The sequence below is a fragment of the Nyctibius grandis genome, chromosome 5 (assembly GCF_013368605.1).
Source record: "Nyctibius grandis isolate bNycGra1 chromosome 5, bNycGra1.pri, whole genome shotgun sequence".
NCBI classification, from domain to species: domain Eukaryota; kingdom Metazoa; phylum Chordata; class Aves; order Nyctibiiformes; family Nyctibiidae; genus Nyctibius; species Nyctibius grandis.
Genome location: NC_090662.1, coordinates 64,821,044 through 64,839,232, shown reverse-complemented (window position 1 = coordinate 64,839,232; position 18,189 = coordinate 64,821,044). Strand labels below are relative to the sequence as shown.

Sequence of the window (18,189 nt, the reverse complement as noted above, 5' to 3'; positions counted from 1 at the left end):
TTCTGTGCCATTAAAGTAAAATTTTCTATATTGTATTTGCTCAAATATTAATGTCATGACCTGAAACCTGCAGTTATTTACAGAATTTATTTTGAATCCCATACTTAAATCTATAGTTTTCTTTTAAGATCTGTTTCTGTAATATTTGTGATAAGAAATAGCAAGGATTCTGGTCTTTCTTTCACAAGGCGGCTTCTTAAAAATAGAAGGGGGCATGATTTACTGGAATTTACTGGGATTAACTGATGAAACTACAAAATATTTTAGGGAATGGGAAGGATGGGAATCAAAGAATGGGAACGCTATTTTTAATGGGAATTCACAGATCAGATGAAGCTTTGGGTGGAGCTGTAGTCTAAGAGCATGTGGTCCTAAGTAGGCTGAGTTTGTTAGATAAAGTCTCAGTCTATGGAAAACTTGCCTCAAACTGAAGGTTTGAAAGCCAACATCTTAATTCAGTCATTTTACAAGAGATTTTCCCATAGATTAAAAAAAAGTATGAAATACGAAGTAATAATTCTGTACAAAACAGTGATAACACGTGCACAGACACAAAAAGTGATTTTAATCTGTTAATGTAACCACCGTTCAAATTGCAGGCAGATCACACATTCCGTGTCAACAAAAAGATAGAAAATATTTTCAGTAACTTTAGCTTGATATGCATAGTTTAACACCAATGTTGAACTCTGTATGTACTATACAAAGATCATAGTAAGTGCACTTTCTTGCATTGATTTACTTCTTCTGGCACAAAGGTTCTCTGTACTGCTGAAGAATCACCAGAGCAGAATGTTTAATTGCTACTGTAAAACTCGAACTGGTTTATAGCAAAAATGACATAAGAAGTATATTTTATCTCAACTTTAAGAGAAGCCTAATGACTAAGGATTTAAAATCATCATGTAAATATTATGTTCACACAAATAAGAAGTAGGCATGTGAGAACTCATTCTTCAGTTGTATTTTAAAAAATAAGCCAAACCATGTTCTTGGTTCTTTGGGGGGTATTGTGCTAACAACTGCTGCTGCAGAAGTTAAATAACTTCAGGTTAATTTCCAGATGCTTTTTATCTTTCAGCGAGACTAAAATTTGGACCCGATTTATAGAAACTTACCCGTGGAATGGGTGTTTTGTTTTTTTTTTTTTTTTTAGTTGCAGCACTGCAAACAGCATATCCTGGGCCTGGTATTAAGTGCTTCATTGAGTCACTAAGATTGAAGCTCTGCTGAAAGTTTACTTTCCAAGTGAGGCTGTTACTTTAATATTCCACAGTGATAGCCTTGGTTCTAAGATATTCATGAAGAGCTTCTTCACCTGTACAAGCACAACATTGGCCAGTTAGAATAGCAGCTAAATGAGACGATGTTGTCAGAGGCTGTAACTGTATTATTAAGAAAAAAATTCAAAATGTTTTAGCCAATATTTGAGTCCTTAAGGAACAATGGAAACTAATTAACTTACCCTCCCATTGAGATTTACAGAACTGGTTTGACAAGAAGAGGCCAACCCCAACAGATGTGGGAAAAAAAAGGAGCTGGAATTTAACAAGCAGCCACCTGGGTGGGACTGAAGCAGAGGCAGTCTCTAGGTGGCCATTGGGGGCTCATAGTCGAATTTATGAACTTCAGTTTGCCTATGCTAAGTTTCTAGGCAAGCTGTGTAAAAATTGATAATCTTTTTTTCCTGATACTATTACTCATTTCGGTTTCGGGAAATGTCTGATACTTGCTAGAGATTTCAAAGGCAAAAATCTGTTGTATCACTGGAAAATTTTTTTCTTTCCTTTGCCATGAGGCTTCATCTGTCCAGACTTGTAAAGTTTATTTAACAGACTAGACCTCACTTTTTTAAAAACTGGTTTTGAAAATAAAAGACTTTTTATGTATCTTTCTGTGTGGCTGTCGGCAAATTTTGATGACATTTTAAGGCATAAAGTTTCCCATTTTCTTACAAGTTTAGAGGAGAAACCTAAATTAGCATTCTTTCTGAGGGAAAGGAAAGAAGATTTTGGCCAATACCTTTGCTGCTTGACAGCATTTCATAGCCTGTACGCAGTTCTGGGCAAGCTGTAATGTGACTGCTCCGAGAGGAGTTGGAGAGGAATATTCTGCGTGCGGTAGTATTAGTTAGCAAATGTACAGGAAAGGCTGAACTGGAGGTATTGAAGTGGGAATATTGTAGGATGGGAGAGGAACTAGATTACTGTAATTGGAGGAATGTAGGAGATGCAGGAAATGCATCCATAGCTCATGTTTTACTAGATACACTGTACACAGGTAAGGTGTTTTTTTCATTGATTTGGACTGTCAAGATGAGAAATGAGGGAGGGAGAAAACAACTTACCTAAATCCTTCCCAAAGCCAGACTGTTTAAATCCACCAAATGGTGCTGCCACATCAGTTTTATTATATGTGTTAATAAAAACTGTTCCAGCTTCTAGCTTTTCACTGATGTAGAGAGCTTTGCTTATGTCTTTTGTGAAAACTCCTGAAGCTAAACCATATTCTGTGGTATTTGCCCGTCTCAGCACTCCGTCGACATCCCTATAAGGGAAAGAAATGATTTAATTGCAACTAGGTAAAATAAACAAGTGTTAGCAACCTTCCCCCTTCAGTGTTATTGAAGCACCTTTTCCCATGCTCGCTCTTCTCTAGTTAGCTTTTTTAAAGACAATTTACTAAGGACTAACCTGTGTGTCAATCTGACAGATCTATGGGAATTCATACCCTTGCTTCAAACCTGTAAAACTTATAACCTTATATTTCAGCGGTTAAGATTTACACGAAAAAATGTCAAAGGAAAAGTTGCACCAGCTTTGCTCAGCTACAGTAAAACTTGGGGATTAGAGCAATACAAAAATACTTGTAAAGCAGAGCTTGGCCGCAGATTACACATTAGTTTGGTAAAATTTTGTCCCTGCTTTACAAGTTAATGGAGAGTAAGTGCTGAAACTCAGACTTCTATTGAGTCACAACTTTTCAGGCCATGTCCAGAGTGCTATTTTCTAGTTGCATCTCATCTCCATATAGCTTCAAAAATCCATAATTATTTAAAACTTTAAAAAACTCAATACAATCCCTTATCACCATACATAATTTATAGATGTGAAGGGTTATCTGTGTGGCTGGTTCTTAACTGCATTATCAAACTGCAGAAAATTAAACCTGGTGGGAATATTTATACGAAGGTTTTAATCTCATCTGTGTGTTAAAAAATTCCTATGATTTGGAACAAAAGCTATTAAAACTGGCAGTCTACAAAATATACAGAGGGATTTTCATTTGCAACAGTAATGTGCCAGTGTTACACAGTGCACAACAATGCTATGTGGTCTTTTGTGACAAAGAGAAAAATAAGCTATTGCAATGGAAAAAATACACATTTTGTAATTTGATCAAGCTGTTGCAATTACCACGTCAACTTCAGTAAAAATGTTTCACTGAATACTAAGACTTACTGAAAAACTGGCACTTAGGGTTGAATTCTATCCTGTCACACACTGCTAATAGAATTAGTTCTATATCAACACAGAGCAGGATACCCCTTACTAAAAAAGGTATTTTCTCAGAATTTACCTGGAAGAGACTCTAGGGATTCAGACTGGTCTTAGAAAGTTTAACAAAATCATACTAGGTATGCTATCATTTCTACACTTAAGAGTGAAAATGAGAAATAAAGTTTCTAACAGTAACCAGAGGAGAACATACCCATTTTTAAATTTAGAAATCACCATCACAGGACCAAAGGACTCTTCCTGGGCAATATACATATGGTCTTCAACATCTGTGAATACAGTGGGTTCCATGAAGAAACCTAAACAGAGGACAGAGCATCACTTAGGCATGGTGAAAACGCTTCGTGGTTTGTGTTGTCCAAGTCATCTCTTTTCCATACTTTGAGGTCAGAGATACGTTAAGACTTGAAACAGAAAATGTTAAGATTGATCATTGAATGAAGTACAATGGAAATGTATGTGTGTATGCACCAGAGTTCAGAAGAAGAAGGGTTAAAAGAATGGCCTGTATTGATCAGAGCAACACCACCTGCTGTTCTGTGCCCAGCCAGAAAGTCTGCGTGCCACAGCCCAGAGGACTCCTGGGGCACTCGGGGGAAGACCTTGCACTCTGACAGCAGGAAGACAAGGTTACAGCATGTCGCAGAGGCCACTGTTTTTCCTGTTACCCAACAAGAAGATAGACTGAAGCCATAAAGATCTGTATATTCCAAACAAGGAAAAACATGTGATGGGCAGCAACTTTGCCTAAGATTTGCAGAGGCTGAAGTAAAGAAAATTCTGAGGCAAAGGACCTCTTCATAACAACTGTTCACTTCTAAAGGGTGTAAAAACCTGTCCAAAAACTAGTTCATTATTGCCAGTCAAGAACTGTCCTGGTGTTACACACAAGTGTTTCTGGTCACCTACATTTTGGTGAGTGAGTGTATTTCAGTGTGAGTGGGTAAAATCAACTTCTATAATTGCCTCCCCTTTCCATAAGATTTCCCATTTAACTTTGTTACACTGATTCCATATCGTTACAAATCTCCACTTTCATTTTATTTGGGGATGCAATCATTATGTTTTGAAACTCTGATGCAAATGTTTCTCCTTCTTACTGATAAAGGACAGACATCCATGAGAAAATGTTGCCTTCATGCCTTCCCATTAAGCTTAGTATACACATTCTTTAGATAGCAAAAAAGGCTTATAATAATAGTACCTTATGCAGACTCTGCTAGCAGTTTCCTCAGTCATCTTTAGTGTTTTGTTGATCTAAAAGGATATAATTATACTTATGGCTCTTGATAGTTCAAGGAGGCCTCAATGTCTCACAAACAACAGGAATAAATGAGCAAAAGATTCCCATGTAGACTAGATTCTGGTTCAATTTCATATGTTATGCTTCAGTTGCACAGCTTCTCTTAACACAAGACTTGAAAGCCCCATTCTCAAGTATTATCTTGGGCTTACCTGGCACTGTTCCCATGATATTGCTACTTCACATAAGGCAGCAGAGACAACTATGATGACTTTTATTTAAAGTGTAAAAGTTCCAAACACCTTTGAACAGTATTTTACCTGGTCTACGTACTTGTCTTCCTCCATACACTAGAGTGGCTCCTTCTTTTACTCCAGTTTCACAATATTGCAGCAGCTTCTCCAAATGCGTCTTGTGATTCTGTGGACCATGATCTGTAGATCTATCAAGTGGGTCACCAATTTTCATCTTTTTTATTTCTTCCACCTGTGGGTTACCCAATTAAAATGAAGTTACAAAACATAGCAAACAGTTGTTAAAGTGACCAGTGATTTGGGATGCTTCATTGTTTTTACTATGAAGTTTGGCCCTAAGAAAGGGCTGGATTCTTAGAAGGTGGAATGCTCTTCCCTTTCTAAAATGAGGCTTTGTATGGTGTCTTATGTTTGATAATTTCTGGTTACTTCTGAAAGTTTTTGATGCTGTTTTCCTGTATTCATTATCTTCTGCTATTAAGGCAGGCACGTAAAAGGTTAGCTTTTATAGTGGTAAATGACTTATCACAGTGATTTCCTGTTCTTAAGCTAGACAAATGAAATTTCCAGTGGTACAGTGTGATGACTACTGGACTTTTAATAATGACCTTTGTATTATTCTAGCTATACTTCCGATATGCCTTTTTTTTTAACCTTCACTGCAGTCTTCAGTCACACTGACCTAAGTTGAGTAGTTTTTTTAATCTTACTTTACTAGTCAAATGTGAAATATTATTTAAGGGACAACAGTATCTACTTCAACGTCACTTATCTGTGCATTACTGATGAAAACATCTCCTTTCAGTGCGTTCCTTTTAACCCTGTAAAGAGGTTCCCGAGAAGCAACATTGCCTATCATAAGCAATAGTGAGAATTTAAACAACTGAAAATTAGAAGAAATGCAAGTGTCTATAAAACCAGTGGCTCTTTGTGCTGTAGTAAAGTATCTGCTTAAACTTTAGCCCTTGAATATCTTACCACTTTTCTAACAAATTCATCATGGATTGATTCTTCCACAAACAGCCTGCCAGCTGCAATGCAGTTTTCTCCTTTGTTGAAATATACTGCTCCCATACCCTGATCAGGGAAAAAAACATTAATATTTATATGCATCCTTTTGTTCAGTCTCCCTTTCATTCCGTTCCCTTGGGTTGCATTTTGTGTGACCCTCAACGTGTAATGCTTTAGGTAAAGGGACATCATCAATGCAACAAGCAGACTAATCTTATAGCTGGCAAACGCACTTCCATGGAGACACGTGGCTCAGGACGAACCCATCAGCACTGCTCTTGCCATTTCCATCAGCATTCCACAGAAACACCTGCTGCAGCATCACAGAGAAGAGGGCTGGCAGCACGACCAGTGAATATAAAATTGTGCTAATCCACCGAGCAATACTGCTTGTGTCAATAGCTGCATGTAAGCGGGTGAACATTACCTAACTCTAAGCTGCAGGGAACCTCCTAGTTCAAGAGTGTGGAATCAGACCCCATGCAGTTTGTTCCTTTTTATTTACCAAGAACTGACACCTGCCACGGTTTTTCCAGAGGGGTAGTGAGGTGGAGGAGGGAAGAGCAGGACAAATAAAATTCCTGAGAAGTGGTTTTCTGGCAGCTGCAAAGGCCTAGGGTCCTGGCATTAGTAGGTATGACTGGGATCATGTGGTAGTGTCAAGTGTGTGGCAAAAAGCATTGTTTCACAATCATTTAAAGCTGTCAATGACAGGTATAGCTCAGGCCAACCTCTGTCACCCTCTCGCTTCTCCAGCTGAGAACAGTGGTGGGGCCAACCAGTGCACTGACTGCGAAATTTCCGCTTTTATTATCTTCCACATATACTTCACTGTGCAGTTGCTCAGGCTCTTGTCCTGCCAAAAGAAACTCCAAAAACGGGGAAAGTGTATAATAGTTTCTTCCTGGTAGCAGCACCTGCTTATGCTGGTTTAGAGAATTCACAGAAGTAGCACTTTGGTTAAGTACAGTGCGGAAGACCTTTGTTTGCTTCTTAGTGAGCAAACTGTATCTGCTGTCATTCTGATGAATCAGATTATCTGAGCAGGAAATAAACTCCCTAAATCCACTGAATTTCTCATTTGCACATCTTATTTATGAACTTTAAATACATTATGGCTGGTTGGGAAGGTGGATTATGGTGATTGATAGTGAATTAAGAAGAACCATATGGCAATAGGGAGCTCAATGTATATTTTAAGTCACATTCAGGCTTTTATTTTTTAGTTTGAGTATCAGATTTTGACAAATCAATTTTAATGTGTTGACTAGTGAAAATACTTCCCAGTTATATTTCTTTGTTTTATTTTCTAATGTATATTTCTTGTAGTACTAATCCCTGCCTTTACGGTGCAGCATGAACACTTTAATTGTGCTGGCATAAAGAAACATCCTGTAGAAAAAGAGTCTGTTTTCTAACAGATTGCATGATTTTTCATGCAAGGGCTCCCTACCGCAGTTTTTGGCAAGTCAAGGAAAATATTGCAATACTGTGAGGATGTATCACAAAGGCTTTGAGTATATTTTACTTCGAAGTAACATTACCATTTTTACGGCTCTGTCAAGTTCACAATCACTGAATATGATCAGTGGTGATTTACCACCAAGTTCAAGAGAAACTTTCTTCAGATTAGTGGCTGCACTGTAAAAAATATAAAAACAACTTTTAAATACCTTATTTCATTATTTCCTTCGAATCATATCTAGTGAAAATGTATAAACCTCTACTTCCCAATCATGACTTAGCTGAATTTTACATAAATGTAAACAACCATATGCTTTTCTATTACTGCTACATGCACAATATAGCTAATAAGATACTTAAGAACTAGATTAAGCAGTGTTTATTTATGAAACTTTTGCTGAGAGTACCTCTTCATGATCTGTTTACCAGTTGGTGTTGAACCAGTGAATCCAACTTTGCGAACATCTGGATGTTCAGACAGGTGCTGTCCCACTAATCCACCTATTGGGGTGAGGAAAACAGCTTAACTGGATAGTACATAGGAAATTTTTGCTACTCCAGCAGCAGCACTGTAACACAGAAAGAGCTAACTATGTCAATCAAGTACAATATCACATCCTTATTTATATTTACAGCTTTATTCATATGACTATTAAAAATGTCACGTGAGTTAACTTGGATCACATTAGTGTCTCAAAATTCCCCCATCTGTCTGGACTAAAGAACTTCCTTCCTAATATTCCACTGTCGGTGGAATAATCTAATTTGTAACAGAGCCTGCCCCATACACTTTCTTTGTCACTTTTCTTCCTTAGTGGACCAATACGCATCTTACCAGCCTGCTCTAGGTCTCACAGTCACATTTAAATACTTCCAAGTGATGATAAGATTAGGAGAAAAAATGAAGTTTCACAATCAAGTGAAACATGTTTCTCTGTAACACATTCTTTTTCAGAGTGTTCATGCTATTTGTGTGAACTTGTAAAGGGTGTAGGCTGACAGGTCTTACCGTTAGCTACAGCCGGGTGACATACAGATTTTTCCAGTTGTGTTCTGGAAATAGGAGAAATCGCTGTATGACATAGATGCGAGCCTACTACCTATGAAGATACATGCACTTATGTAGTAGGTCTTGAAAAAGGCAAAATGCTAGTTCACCAGTTTTAGCATGACCTGCTCTTCCCAGAAAAATGATTAGTTGAAGTTTTACCTGAACCAGGTAGAATATTTATAACGCCCTTAGGAAATCCAGCTTTAGCAGAGAGTTCTGCAAACTTCAAGGAAGTCAGAGGTGTGACCTAAGTAGAAACATTTAGATTAGGTCTCCTATTTTACTTAAATGCGTGATTATATCTTTTACATTCAATACATCTTAATTTAGATACAATATTCATATTCTTACTCACAGTATTGACAAATTAAAAGTGATGGCTTCTTGCAGAAAAGAATTAATTCTTGAAAATGAGAGTAGCATCAGAGCAGAATTGAAGACAATCAGTACCTTGTATCATGATGGCAATTTGTATTCTTACACATGCACTTTAAAACATATGACATGGTCAACCTATGGGTACAAATGACAGGTCAACCTATGGGTGAAATGCACTAGATTGCCTGAATTGTTTTGCCTGAACAAATAGGGAGGACCTGAGCCATCTGTACATTCCTTTTTGTTTTTACCTGAGCTGGCTTGAGTACGAGTGTATTGCCTGCAGCCAAGCATGCTGCGCTCTTCCACGCGAGCATCATCAGTGGGTAATTCCAGGGGATAACAATTGCACAAACACTTAAGGTAGGGACAAACAGGGAAAGATTACATTTTTGATGGCAGCTTTTGAATGGCTTTTCAGTATGTCAAGGCTGTCACTAACAAGAAAAAAGTGATACTTACCCTATTGGCTCTTTCTTGGTGAATGTTAGATTATGATTTGGCCGGGCCTGGTTAATTGGAATTGTAGCACCCTAAAAGACAGAGGAGGGACAAATCTTTGTATTGTTTAATCATTTTTATTACAAATATATTTGCCATTTAAGTATGTTTTGGAAAGCCACAGAGTAGGCTTCAAAACCAGAAGCATTTTTGCATCAGAGGAAGGGGCAGGGATGCTTCTCCTGTATGATTGCCTACTATGGATATTGTAGTCAACTCCCGATTTTCAGGTGGATGAAATAAAAGCATAGATAATAGAAGTATGGAAGAACATAAAGTAGGGTCTGATGGACAAAGAAAAGCTGAATGGTATTCTTGATTGTGGATCTTAAGAGATGCTTGAGGAAATGCTGTCGAACCTGTGCCATGTGCTGTGGCATCAAGCAAACTCACCAGCCTTGATCAGAACCCAACACAGTACGAGTCTCTGCACTTAACAGCACGATGACCACAATGACATTCTGCCCCATGAATAATCAAGAGCTGACTAAGCATGCATATCCACTGTGACACCTCAACTGATTTCTTAGGTATTTAGAGTCACATTCTAAATTCATATTCTCCAATTAGAAGCAGACTGTCCTTCTGTTTTGCCAGGGAGACTCTAATTTTGCATTATTTTTTGATTCCTTGATTACTTTTGCTAACACTGCTTTTTAGCAGTGTAGAGAAGCACTGCCATTGATTATCTCCTTTACATATTCACTTGCCTGAATTTTGTCACACCATCCAGCGAAGTATCTGAATGTTTGCACAGACATTCCAACATGGGTCTTCAAAGCTAAAGTGTAGACAGCTCCTGAGTCGATAGACTCTATTGTTGCTAACTCTTCTTGATGTTCTTCCATCAGGTCTGCAAGTCTTTAAGAAAAACATTACAAATCCACATCAAAGAGAAGTCACATCTAACCACTGACAAATGATATTTGGTATGGCAAAGAATCGTAATTAAAATAGCATTCCCACTGAATTGGGAGGTGGAGCACTGGAGCCACTGCTCATTGATATCAGAAAGACCGTGAACAATTGCCTGTTAAAGTCTCCAAATGTCTTCACATCATTGGCTGTAGTAGACACTGGATGAAGACATGAACTATGAAAACTTACCTGATTGTTCAATTATGGTTTTGTAAAAAAAAAAAGGGAATTATTCTTTTTCTGTTGTACTACAAGGAGCCAACTATAGAAAATCAGACCAGCAAGTCAGAAAGCAAATACACAATAACATAAGAAATGTCAAGTAATCAAAAGTACCAAGAAGGAGTACTCAGAGTCATAGCTTAAGATTTGAGAAACCTAGCTTCATAATGCTGTATTGTATTGTCTGAACTTGGACTAAAATACTTAAATGTTAGATGCTTCAAAGGCAGGCAGATGTCCAAAGACAGAGCTCCTAAGCTGTAATGCAAATGTGCCTTGGTACATTTGAAAATCTGGCCCATGGTCTCCTTGGGCCTCAAGTTCTCCATCTGTTAGATCTGTGGAGCAACACAATGAGGTGTAAGTAAGACTATGGTAAATATTCTTGAGTTAATAGAGTAGCTATTAGAGTGTCTCAAAAATGTGTCTGCACAGACAGATACATATACTTATGAGCTCTTGTACTTTTACTGGTCCCCTGCTCAGGCAGAGATGTTTGTTTGCGTGAATGAATTTTTCCATTCAGTCTCAGATGTCTCACACAGCAGTGAAACAGATGCATCAATGTTTTTCTTAAGCTTCTGTCTGTGTTTTGGTACTCAGACATACAATCAAGGCTCTCATATGATTTTAAGAGCTTAAACAAGTGCATTTTAGGTCCTGTAAAGACTATTCAAAACTGGGTGTGAAACCTATTTTTCCATTATGTAAATTCTGCTCGTTAAAGGAATTGTAGAGATGTGAAAAAATGCTCTTCAATACTTGTTTTTACTGTGTCTTAGAGACCCAGCTGCAGTTCAGGGCATCAGCAGTAGCATGCAAAAGAACAGATATGGCATGTCAGGGACAAAGGAGAAAGTTCCATTTAATGCAGGCCTAATATTTTCTATTAATGATTCCTCAAGACAAAGCAGCAGAGCTAGGGGCTTTAATGGAACAAACCTTCCCTCTGGTTCAGCACTCAAAACTAGTTTGAACAGAAACCAAAGAAAAAGGGGCCTTGTTTGAATTAAGGCAGACCAGAGAGATACTTCATTCATACTGGGGATGGTTTGCAACATGAACACTCTGGTACAGCTACAGTAGAGAGCCAGTAGCCTAAGCAAAGAAGAGTTTAATCCAGGAATAATCTATGCAGTGTAGGGGATTGACATTTTCCATATGCCTAACAGAGTTACGCTTGCAAATCTTTCAAGTGTAAAACACTGAGCAGTAGTTCTAAGACCTTAAAAGTTTCTCTTCAGGGCAGAGTTAACTTGGGCTCTCATGCGCTTTACGTTCCTAATACAAATTAAACCCAAGTTTGTACATGCTTTGAATCCGTGCACACTCGTGAAAAATTTAAGTGATCAACCGTATTTAATTTTAATATGAGTTCTAACTCACTCATTTTCTGTTGTGATGATTACTCAACTTTTTTACAGTCCTGCAGGCCTTGTTTTCAAAGGCCTGGTCACACAGTTCATGAGACCAGCAGAATTTTAAGTTTTGCTTTCATTTTTTTTTGCTAAGATGCCTGCAATATCCTGTAAAACATGTGACATTTTAAAATAATTTTTTATCTCTAATTACTTCTACTTGGTCCACATGGATATGGTAAAAGAGGGGAGGGGAATTTACATCCAAGGTATTCAACAAAGTAAAAATTACAGCTATATTAATGTGATAACAAATTATCTGCTGCATACACTACAGCAGACACGGACCCACATTTCTGAAGTGCAGCATTACATTTCCCCATGCTCCTCTTCCTTAGCTGCCAGTGCACAGACATGCAATGGATTCCCTACTCCTCACTGTCTTGCTAGGCTAAGCCCAGCCTTACGAGGACACGATCATCTTCTAGTTGCATATTCCAAACCTCTGAATCAGCTGGGTCTTCGGTTTCCAAATCCTCACAGAAGTTATGCAGAGAGCAGCATGCAACAATAAAAGGAAGGGCAGTGACCCACCCCTGCACCCAACCAAACTGCCAGACCACCTTGCCATCCAAATACATAGCCTGCTACCATCCTGCAGCTGCTCACCTTGTAGCTTATCTTTCTTCTGCTGTCTGTTCTGATGTCCAGGCCTAGCCTCCTGGCACAGCACAATAAAGGCTTAATATAGCAGTGGGTATGGGCACACTATTGAAGATTATAGTTTTCGAAGGTGAAAAAAATTCCTTCTCTTCCCTATAGATAAATATGCAGTCTCCTCAGCACTACTGACTTGGCCCGGACATGCAATAGTAATGTTGATGAGCCTGCAGACTACATCCTGCAGAAGAAAGGTGTTTGATACACAGGACCTACTCCTTCATGAGTTCCTTGGGGCAGGAAGTTTCAGCTCTGTTCAAGAACCTAACTTCTTTAAAGCCAGCTGCTATGTCAAGCACAGTAACTAAGCTCTCCACCTACTGAATAGGAATAGAATTTGCCTAGTACATCTCCTCCTCTGTGCTGAAGATTGATTTTCCATCATCACATTAGCTAAATGTGGACCTGTGGCAATCAGGAGTAGCAATTTGCTTCTTTACTCATCTCTACTCTACTTACTCATTTCTATGTCCTGGAAAAGAAGCAGCAGCCAAAACTCTTCATGTACCGCCACAAAAGAAGCTTTCTTTATAGGGAAGCTCTGGAGCTTCTAGTCATCCCAAGTCTGCAAGACTCTTCCCCCTGTGCTTGCTGTGAGGCACCAGAAGCATCATGCTGCATATGGAGAGGCCATAGTAACTGGGCTCCAGTACCGCCCTCACAATACGTAGCTAGCATCACCATCCTTCCAAGACCACCTCTTGCCCTTCAAGGATCAGAAACCACCGCTAAAATACCATTCACTCAGCATAACACAGAATCATAGAATGGTTTCGGTTGGAAGGGACTTTAAAGATCATGTAGTTCCAAGCACCCTGCCACAGGCAGGGACACCCTTCCTCTAGACCAGGTTGCTCAAAGCCTCATCCAATTTGGCCTTAAACACTGCCAGGGAGGGGGCATCCACAACTTCTCTGGTCAACCTGTTCCAGTGTCTCACTACCCTCACTGTAAAGAATTTCTTCCTAATATCTGATCTAAATCTACCATATTTCAGTTTAAAACCATTCCCCATCGTCCTGTCACTACCTGCCCTTGTAAAAAGCCCCTCTCCCACTTCCCTGTAGGCCTCCTTCAGGTACCTCTGTTTATCTTCTAAAACAACAACATAGCCAAAAAAAGAACCACGCGTTATCTAGGGTTGACACAGTAAACCAGATACAAGTAAGAAGTACTGAGCTGGAAGTGTCTCAGATAAATGTGGGATTCAGCTTAGTGTTTTTCTACATGGGACGATTCTTCCACAACAGACCATATCACATCTTCTAGAGTGGGTCTTTAGCCAGGTGAGAAGTATGCTGGGATATGATCCTGGAAAATCTAGCATCAGTTACAGTGTATTTCAAAACTAGTGGCAATGTGGGTGTATGTTTACTGTATGGAGCACAGATGCAGGCAGGCTCAGCAAGGTCAAAAGTCTCTGCATACCTAACCTGGGTAGGGTCTGCCTGTAAAACTTAGCTTAATTTATACAGAAGGATTTGGACTTTACATGGGAATTTTCAATCCTTGCAACAAAAAGCATATAGATTAAATTAAGCCATCAAGTATTTAAAAGAAGTTTTCCTCAAATTCTTTGTTTCCATGTATAAATAATCAAAAAAATATGGTAGCAGTGAGAGATCAGAAGATTTTTCTCTGCCACAAGAAAGGTTAGCCAGCTAAGACCTGCAGCCGGTACGCTTAAGTAAATTAGGGGATGAAAAGATGGCTAGTCTGGTTCCTCTGACAGTGGGACTATGAATACCCATCATATTCAGAAAACGTATGCAACAGTTCTTCCGAGGAACAAAACAATAAGATTTAAGAAAATACAAGACACCTTTCACATACCTATACATGAGTCGCCCTCTTTCCCTTGCATTCATTCTTCCCCATTCACCATTTTCAAACGCCTCCTTTGCTGCTGCCACTGCCTTGTCAACATCAGCCAATGAAGCAGAAGATACACTGACTATTATCTGTCGAACGGTAGTATTGCGTTAGCTCAAACTGAAATGCTGGGATGTAGAGTATTACTCCTTCCTCCTAAACTTCTTGACTGGGTATAAGCAAATACTTAATATCCTCAACCCCAGCAGCTGGCATGGGTGAGTCAGGCTGCAAAAAGTTCAGAAACAATTGAGATGGCAGGATTTGGAGGACACTGCAGGGACTCTGATTCCTAAATCTATCTTCTTCTTCACAGCAAGGTGCATCGTCCTACTTTATATTTCACTCTCTCTTTCCAGATGTAAAATCAAAGTGATATCACAAAAGTTGGAAGTTTATATGTGGTATTATGATCTAATATCCAAACATGATAAAATGACTCCTGCATGTTCCATTTCTTAGGAATGGAGATTCTGTTACTATAAAGCACCATATACACATAGTATTTTATGATGATTGTGTTCTATAAATACATACATTGTAAATTCTAACACAGAATTGTTATGACTTTTGTTCAATTCCATAATGAGTTTCAGGAAAAGTACCAAAGTCTGACTACTGATGACAGTGAAAGTTCTGGTGTTGATTTCAGCAGAATGCATTTACTCCAGAATTAAATGGCAATTACATGGTATCAGAATCACTGCTCCTATTTGTAATTCATAGTTATGAGTTGCTCACCCAAGATTCAATAGTCCAGGACCAAAGTGCAACTGCATATATTTTCCTATTGAATAGACATTTTTCTTACTGAGAATTTAAAGGGACATTTTAAAGTTACACTTGCCCTAAGACATTGATTTGTAAAAGAAGTAAAATAAAAAATGAAGTTGATGACTAACAGGAAACACATACAATATCCTAAAAGAAATACTTCTTTAGCAACTAAACTATAACAATTTTTGTTTGCAAAGCTAAATGAGAATGAAATCAAGGTAAAACATAGGGGTGGGTATGGAAATTGACATAATAGTTGAAGTGGAAGTAGGTTATTTTTACTGTGCACCTTGATTGAAATGCAAAAACTGTAAAATATACAGACTGAGAAGTAAATTGAAATTTCAAATTATTTCTAGGGGTTGTTTAATTTGTACTGTATGGTTTTGAAATTGGTAATATCCAGTTAGTTTTTTAGATTTTTTAATAGGAAAATATATCAAAATAAACTGGTATTGATGATATTTAGAAATTACTCACTGATCCATCTGCTGGATTTATAGTGTCATATGTTTTTCCATCATCAGCATTTACAAATTGCCCATTTATGAAACACTGGTATGGCATATTCACAGTCATGTTGTTCACATTTTTTGAAACCTAAGAGTGAAATAAACAACAAAGTAATTTAAACTTTTAATAACTAAGATTTTAATGTATCTTAACAAGCTTTTGATATCTACAGCCAACATCCAGCCACATTTTCTAATGTATATATGGCTGTTAGAAGTGAACAAAAGAGTAAAATGAAATGGAAATCATATTCTCCCTGAACACCAGTGACCACACTCTGACATAGTTAAGCAGATTTCTGTATTTTTTATCATTGGATCTCTATGTTCAAACCAATACTACACCCTGGTTAAGGCTGGTCCTAGTGGACTTCAATCAAATGCATAATTCCCAAATTCAAGAAATCCCGACTTGCTAAATGACTTAAAAAACACACAATCCTCCTTTCACACAAAGTTTTCGAACAGACTCTTAGGAGAAAAACCTAGCACTGTTTGCCTCAGGAGAGCAGAAAGTCTAGAACCATTCTGACTGAAGCATACTGGCAGGAGAGTGCAAGGGAGGTAGAAATATCTGCCTGTGTGTGACCTACTCTACTGCATGTTCCTGATCTCATGGTTTCTGGTACACTGTAAGTGACATTACATATATACTTTCATTCCAAAATGAAAATATATAAAAGCTGAAAAAAAAAGTCACAAAGAAGAGTTTGTATGACCAAATATTTGCTTTTCCTACTGCATCAGGCAGCCTAATAAAATGTGTTGTCTACTTTCCCCGCAAAAAAAAAAAAACAACAAGAAAGAATAAGCAATATAAGCAAAATAAAAGGTCTTACGTAATTGATGACTAACTCTTCTTCTTTGTCTTCTCCTCTGAATTTTCTGACAGCCATTTGAATAAAGTCTGCAAACTTAGTGGCCATATACACATCTTCATTCTGTAGTTGAAGTCCACTGTATTTCTGTTTGATTTCTTCTAGCATTCTAAAGATTTTGAAGAAATAATAAGTTTAATTACAAATGAAAGAATTATTCAGATAACTGAATCATTAGAAGGTGGAAAGGGATCAAAACTGGGCACCAGTTTGTATGCACATGAATATGTGCATGTGTTTCTCTGACAACAGTGGCACAGAAGTTGTGCATTTTACTGAGATCTGTTGGTTTAATTGGGGGTGTTATGGAAAAGAAAATGTCAGTTCTGGAATGTAAACTTTTGGAAATAAATGACAAATAGCGTATATTGATTGATAAAACAGTATATGGGACTACTCTAACCAATACATGGAGGACATTCAGAACTCTACGAGCCTGGTAAGTAATAAGGACAATAATCAGTTTGTTAAAAAAAAAAAAACACCTGAAATGCTGGTCTTATATTATGGCCTGGGATATCTAACAGCATAAACTCAGTGCACTTGTAAGCATGGGCTCAGTTCTTTCTGTGAAAGGCTCCTCTTTCCCTCTGGGCAGTTCTTTGCTCAGTTTCCCAATCAGCCCCCTGGTCTTGAGATACCTGTCATTGCATGCAGACAGGTTTGAGCATCACCATGCTCGCCCATGTGGTTGATGTTCCTGAAATTAATGGGAATTTTGCTTTAATAGAAAGAGCAGGATTACATCAATACCTCCTAATTTTGGGAGCAGAACCCTACCACATTTTCAAAGGTAGGAAAGGGAATAGTTAGAGTATTGGAAAATATAGGGAAAAAATCTTTTTTTTCTAACACTACTTGATCAACCCTGATTTAAAAGCACCATGACAACTTTGTGTCCATTAACTTTTGATTTGAAATCTTGTTATTTTAAATACTTTTTACCTGACAACATGCATGGAGGATGCTCCAGATTTGAAGAAGTCTGTGGAATCCTCAATTACAGCAACGTTGCTCAAAATTCCCTTCCAAATAGCCTAATAATACATAAAAATAATGGAGGCAATAATGAATACTCCTTTAATTCTGAGAAGAATTTATCAAGCAGTATTTTCTATGGTATCTGTGCCTATAGCATATATTATTTCAAAGGATTCTAGAACAGAAAATTATTTTAAGAGTGTCTAGATCTTTCTAGAGACCTAATGTTAGCCAATGAAAACTTCAGCATAATTAGCTTATCAAAAATATTACTTTGTACATGATAATTTCACCTAATCAGGCAATCAATCTGAATGGTACAATGCCAATAATTTTCAGGCCCATTTTTTAAGGTCTTTATCCTCCAAATAATAACTTCCGATTGCATTATGGGAAGTCAGCAAAAGCAAGGACAGCCTAGAGCACTTTATGACTGGATTGATGGCATTTCTGGCACCTGGGCAGAGCTGAGTAGTTTAAGCTGAATGCATGAGATGGAGATTTCCACTAACATGAATAGTGAAATAACTG

General features: G+C 38.0%; 1 protein-coding gene across 1 annotated transcript in view; it reads right to left on the bottom strand.

The window, feature by feature from the left end:
- Nucleotides 1-544: 544 nt before the first annotated feature.
- ALDH1L2 (aldehyde dehydrogenase 1 family member L2) overlaps nt 545-18,189 on the bottom strand; it is a 35,012-nt gene continuing 17,367 nt past the window's right edge. The window contains exons 9-23 of the mRNA XM_068402363.1: nt 17,623-17,714; nt 16,639-16,786; nt 15,768-15,887; nt 14,472-14,599; nt 10,131-10,281; nt 9,382-9,452; nt 9,171-9,276; nt 8,701-8,788; nt 7,898-7,991; nt 7,571-7,667; nt 5,994-6,092; nt 5,082-5,247; nt 3,712-3,817; nt 2,348-2,547; nt 545-1,318 (exon numbers count right to left, since the gene is read on the bottom strand). Of these exons, the coding sequence (XP_068258464.1) occupies nt 1,263-1,318; nt 2,348-2,547; nt 3,712-3,817; nt 5,082-5,247; nt 5,994-6,092; nt 7,571-7,667; nt 7,898-7,991; nt 8,701-8,788; nt 9,171-9,276; nt 9,382-9,452; nt 10,131-10,281; nt 14,472-14,599; nt 15,768-15,887; nt 16,639-16,786; nt 17,623-17,714 (1,722 nt within the window). The 3' untranslated portion in view covers nt 545-1,262. The remainder of the gene's footprint in view (nt 1,319-2,347; nt 2,548-3,711; nt 3,818-5,081; nt 5,248-5,993; nt 6,093-7,570; nt 7,668-7,897; nt 7,992-8,700; nt 8,789-9,170; nt 9,277-9,381; nt 9,453-10,130; nt 10,282-14,471; nt 14,600-15,767; nt 15,888-16,638; nt 16,787-17,622; nt 17,715-18,189) is intronic.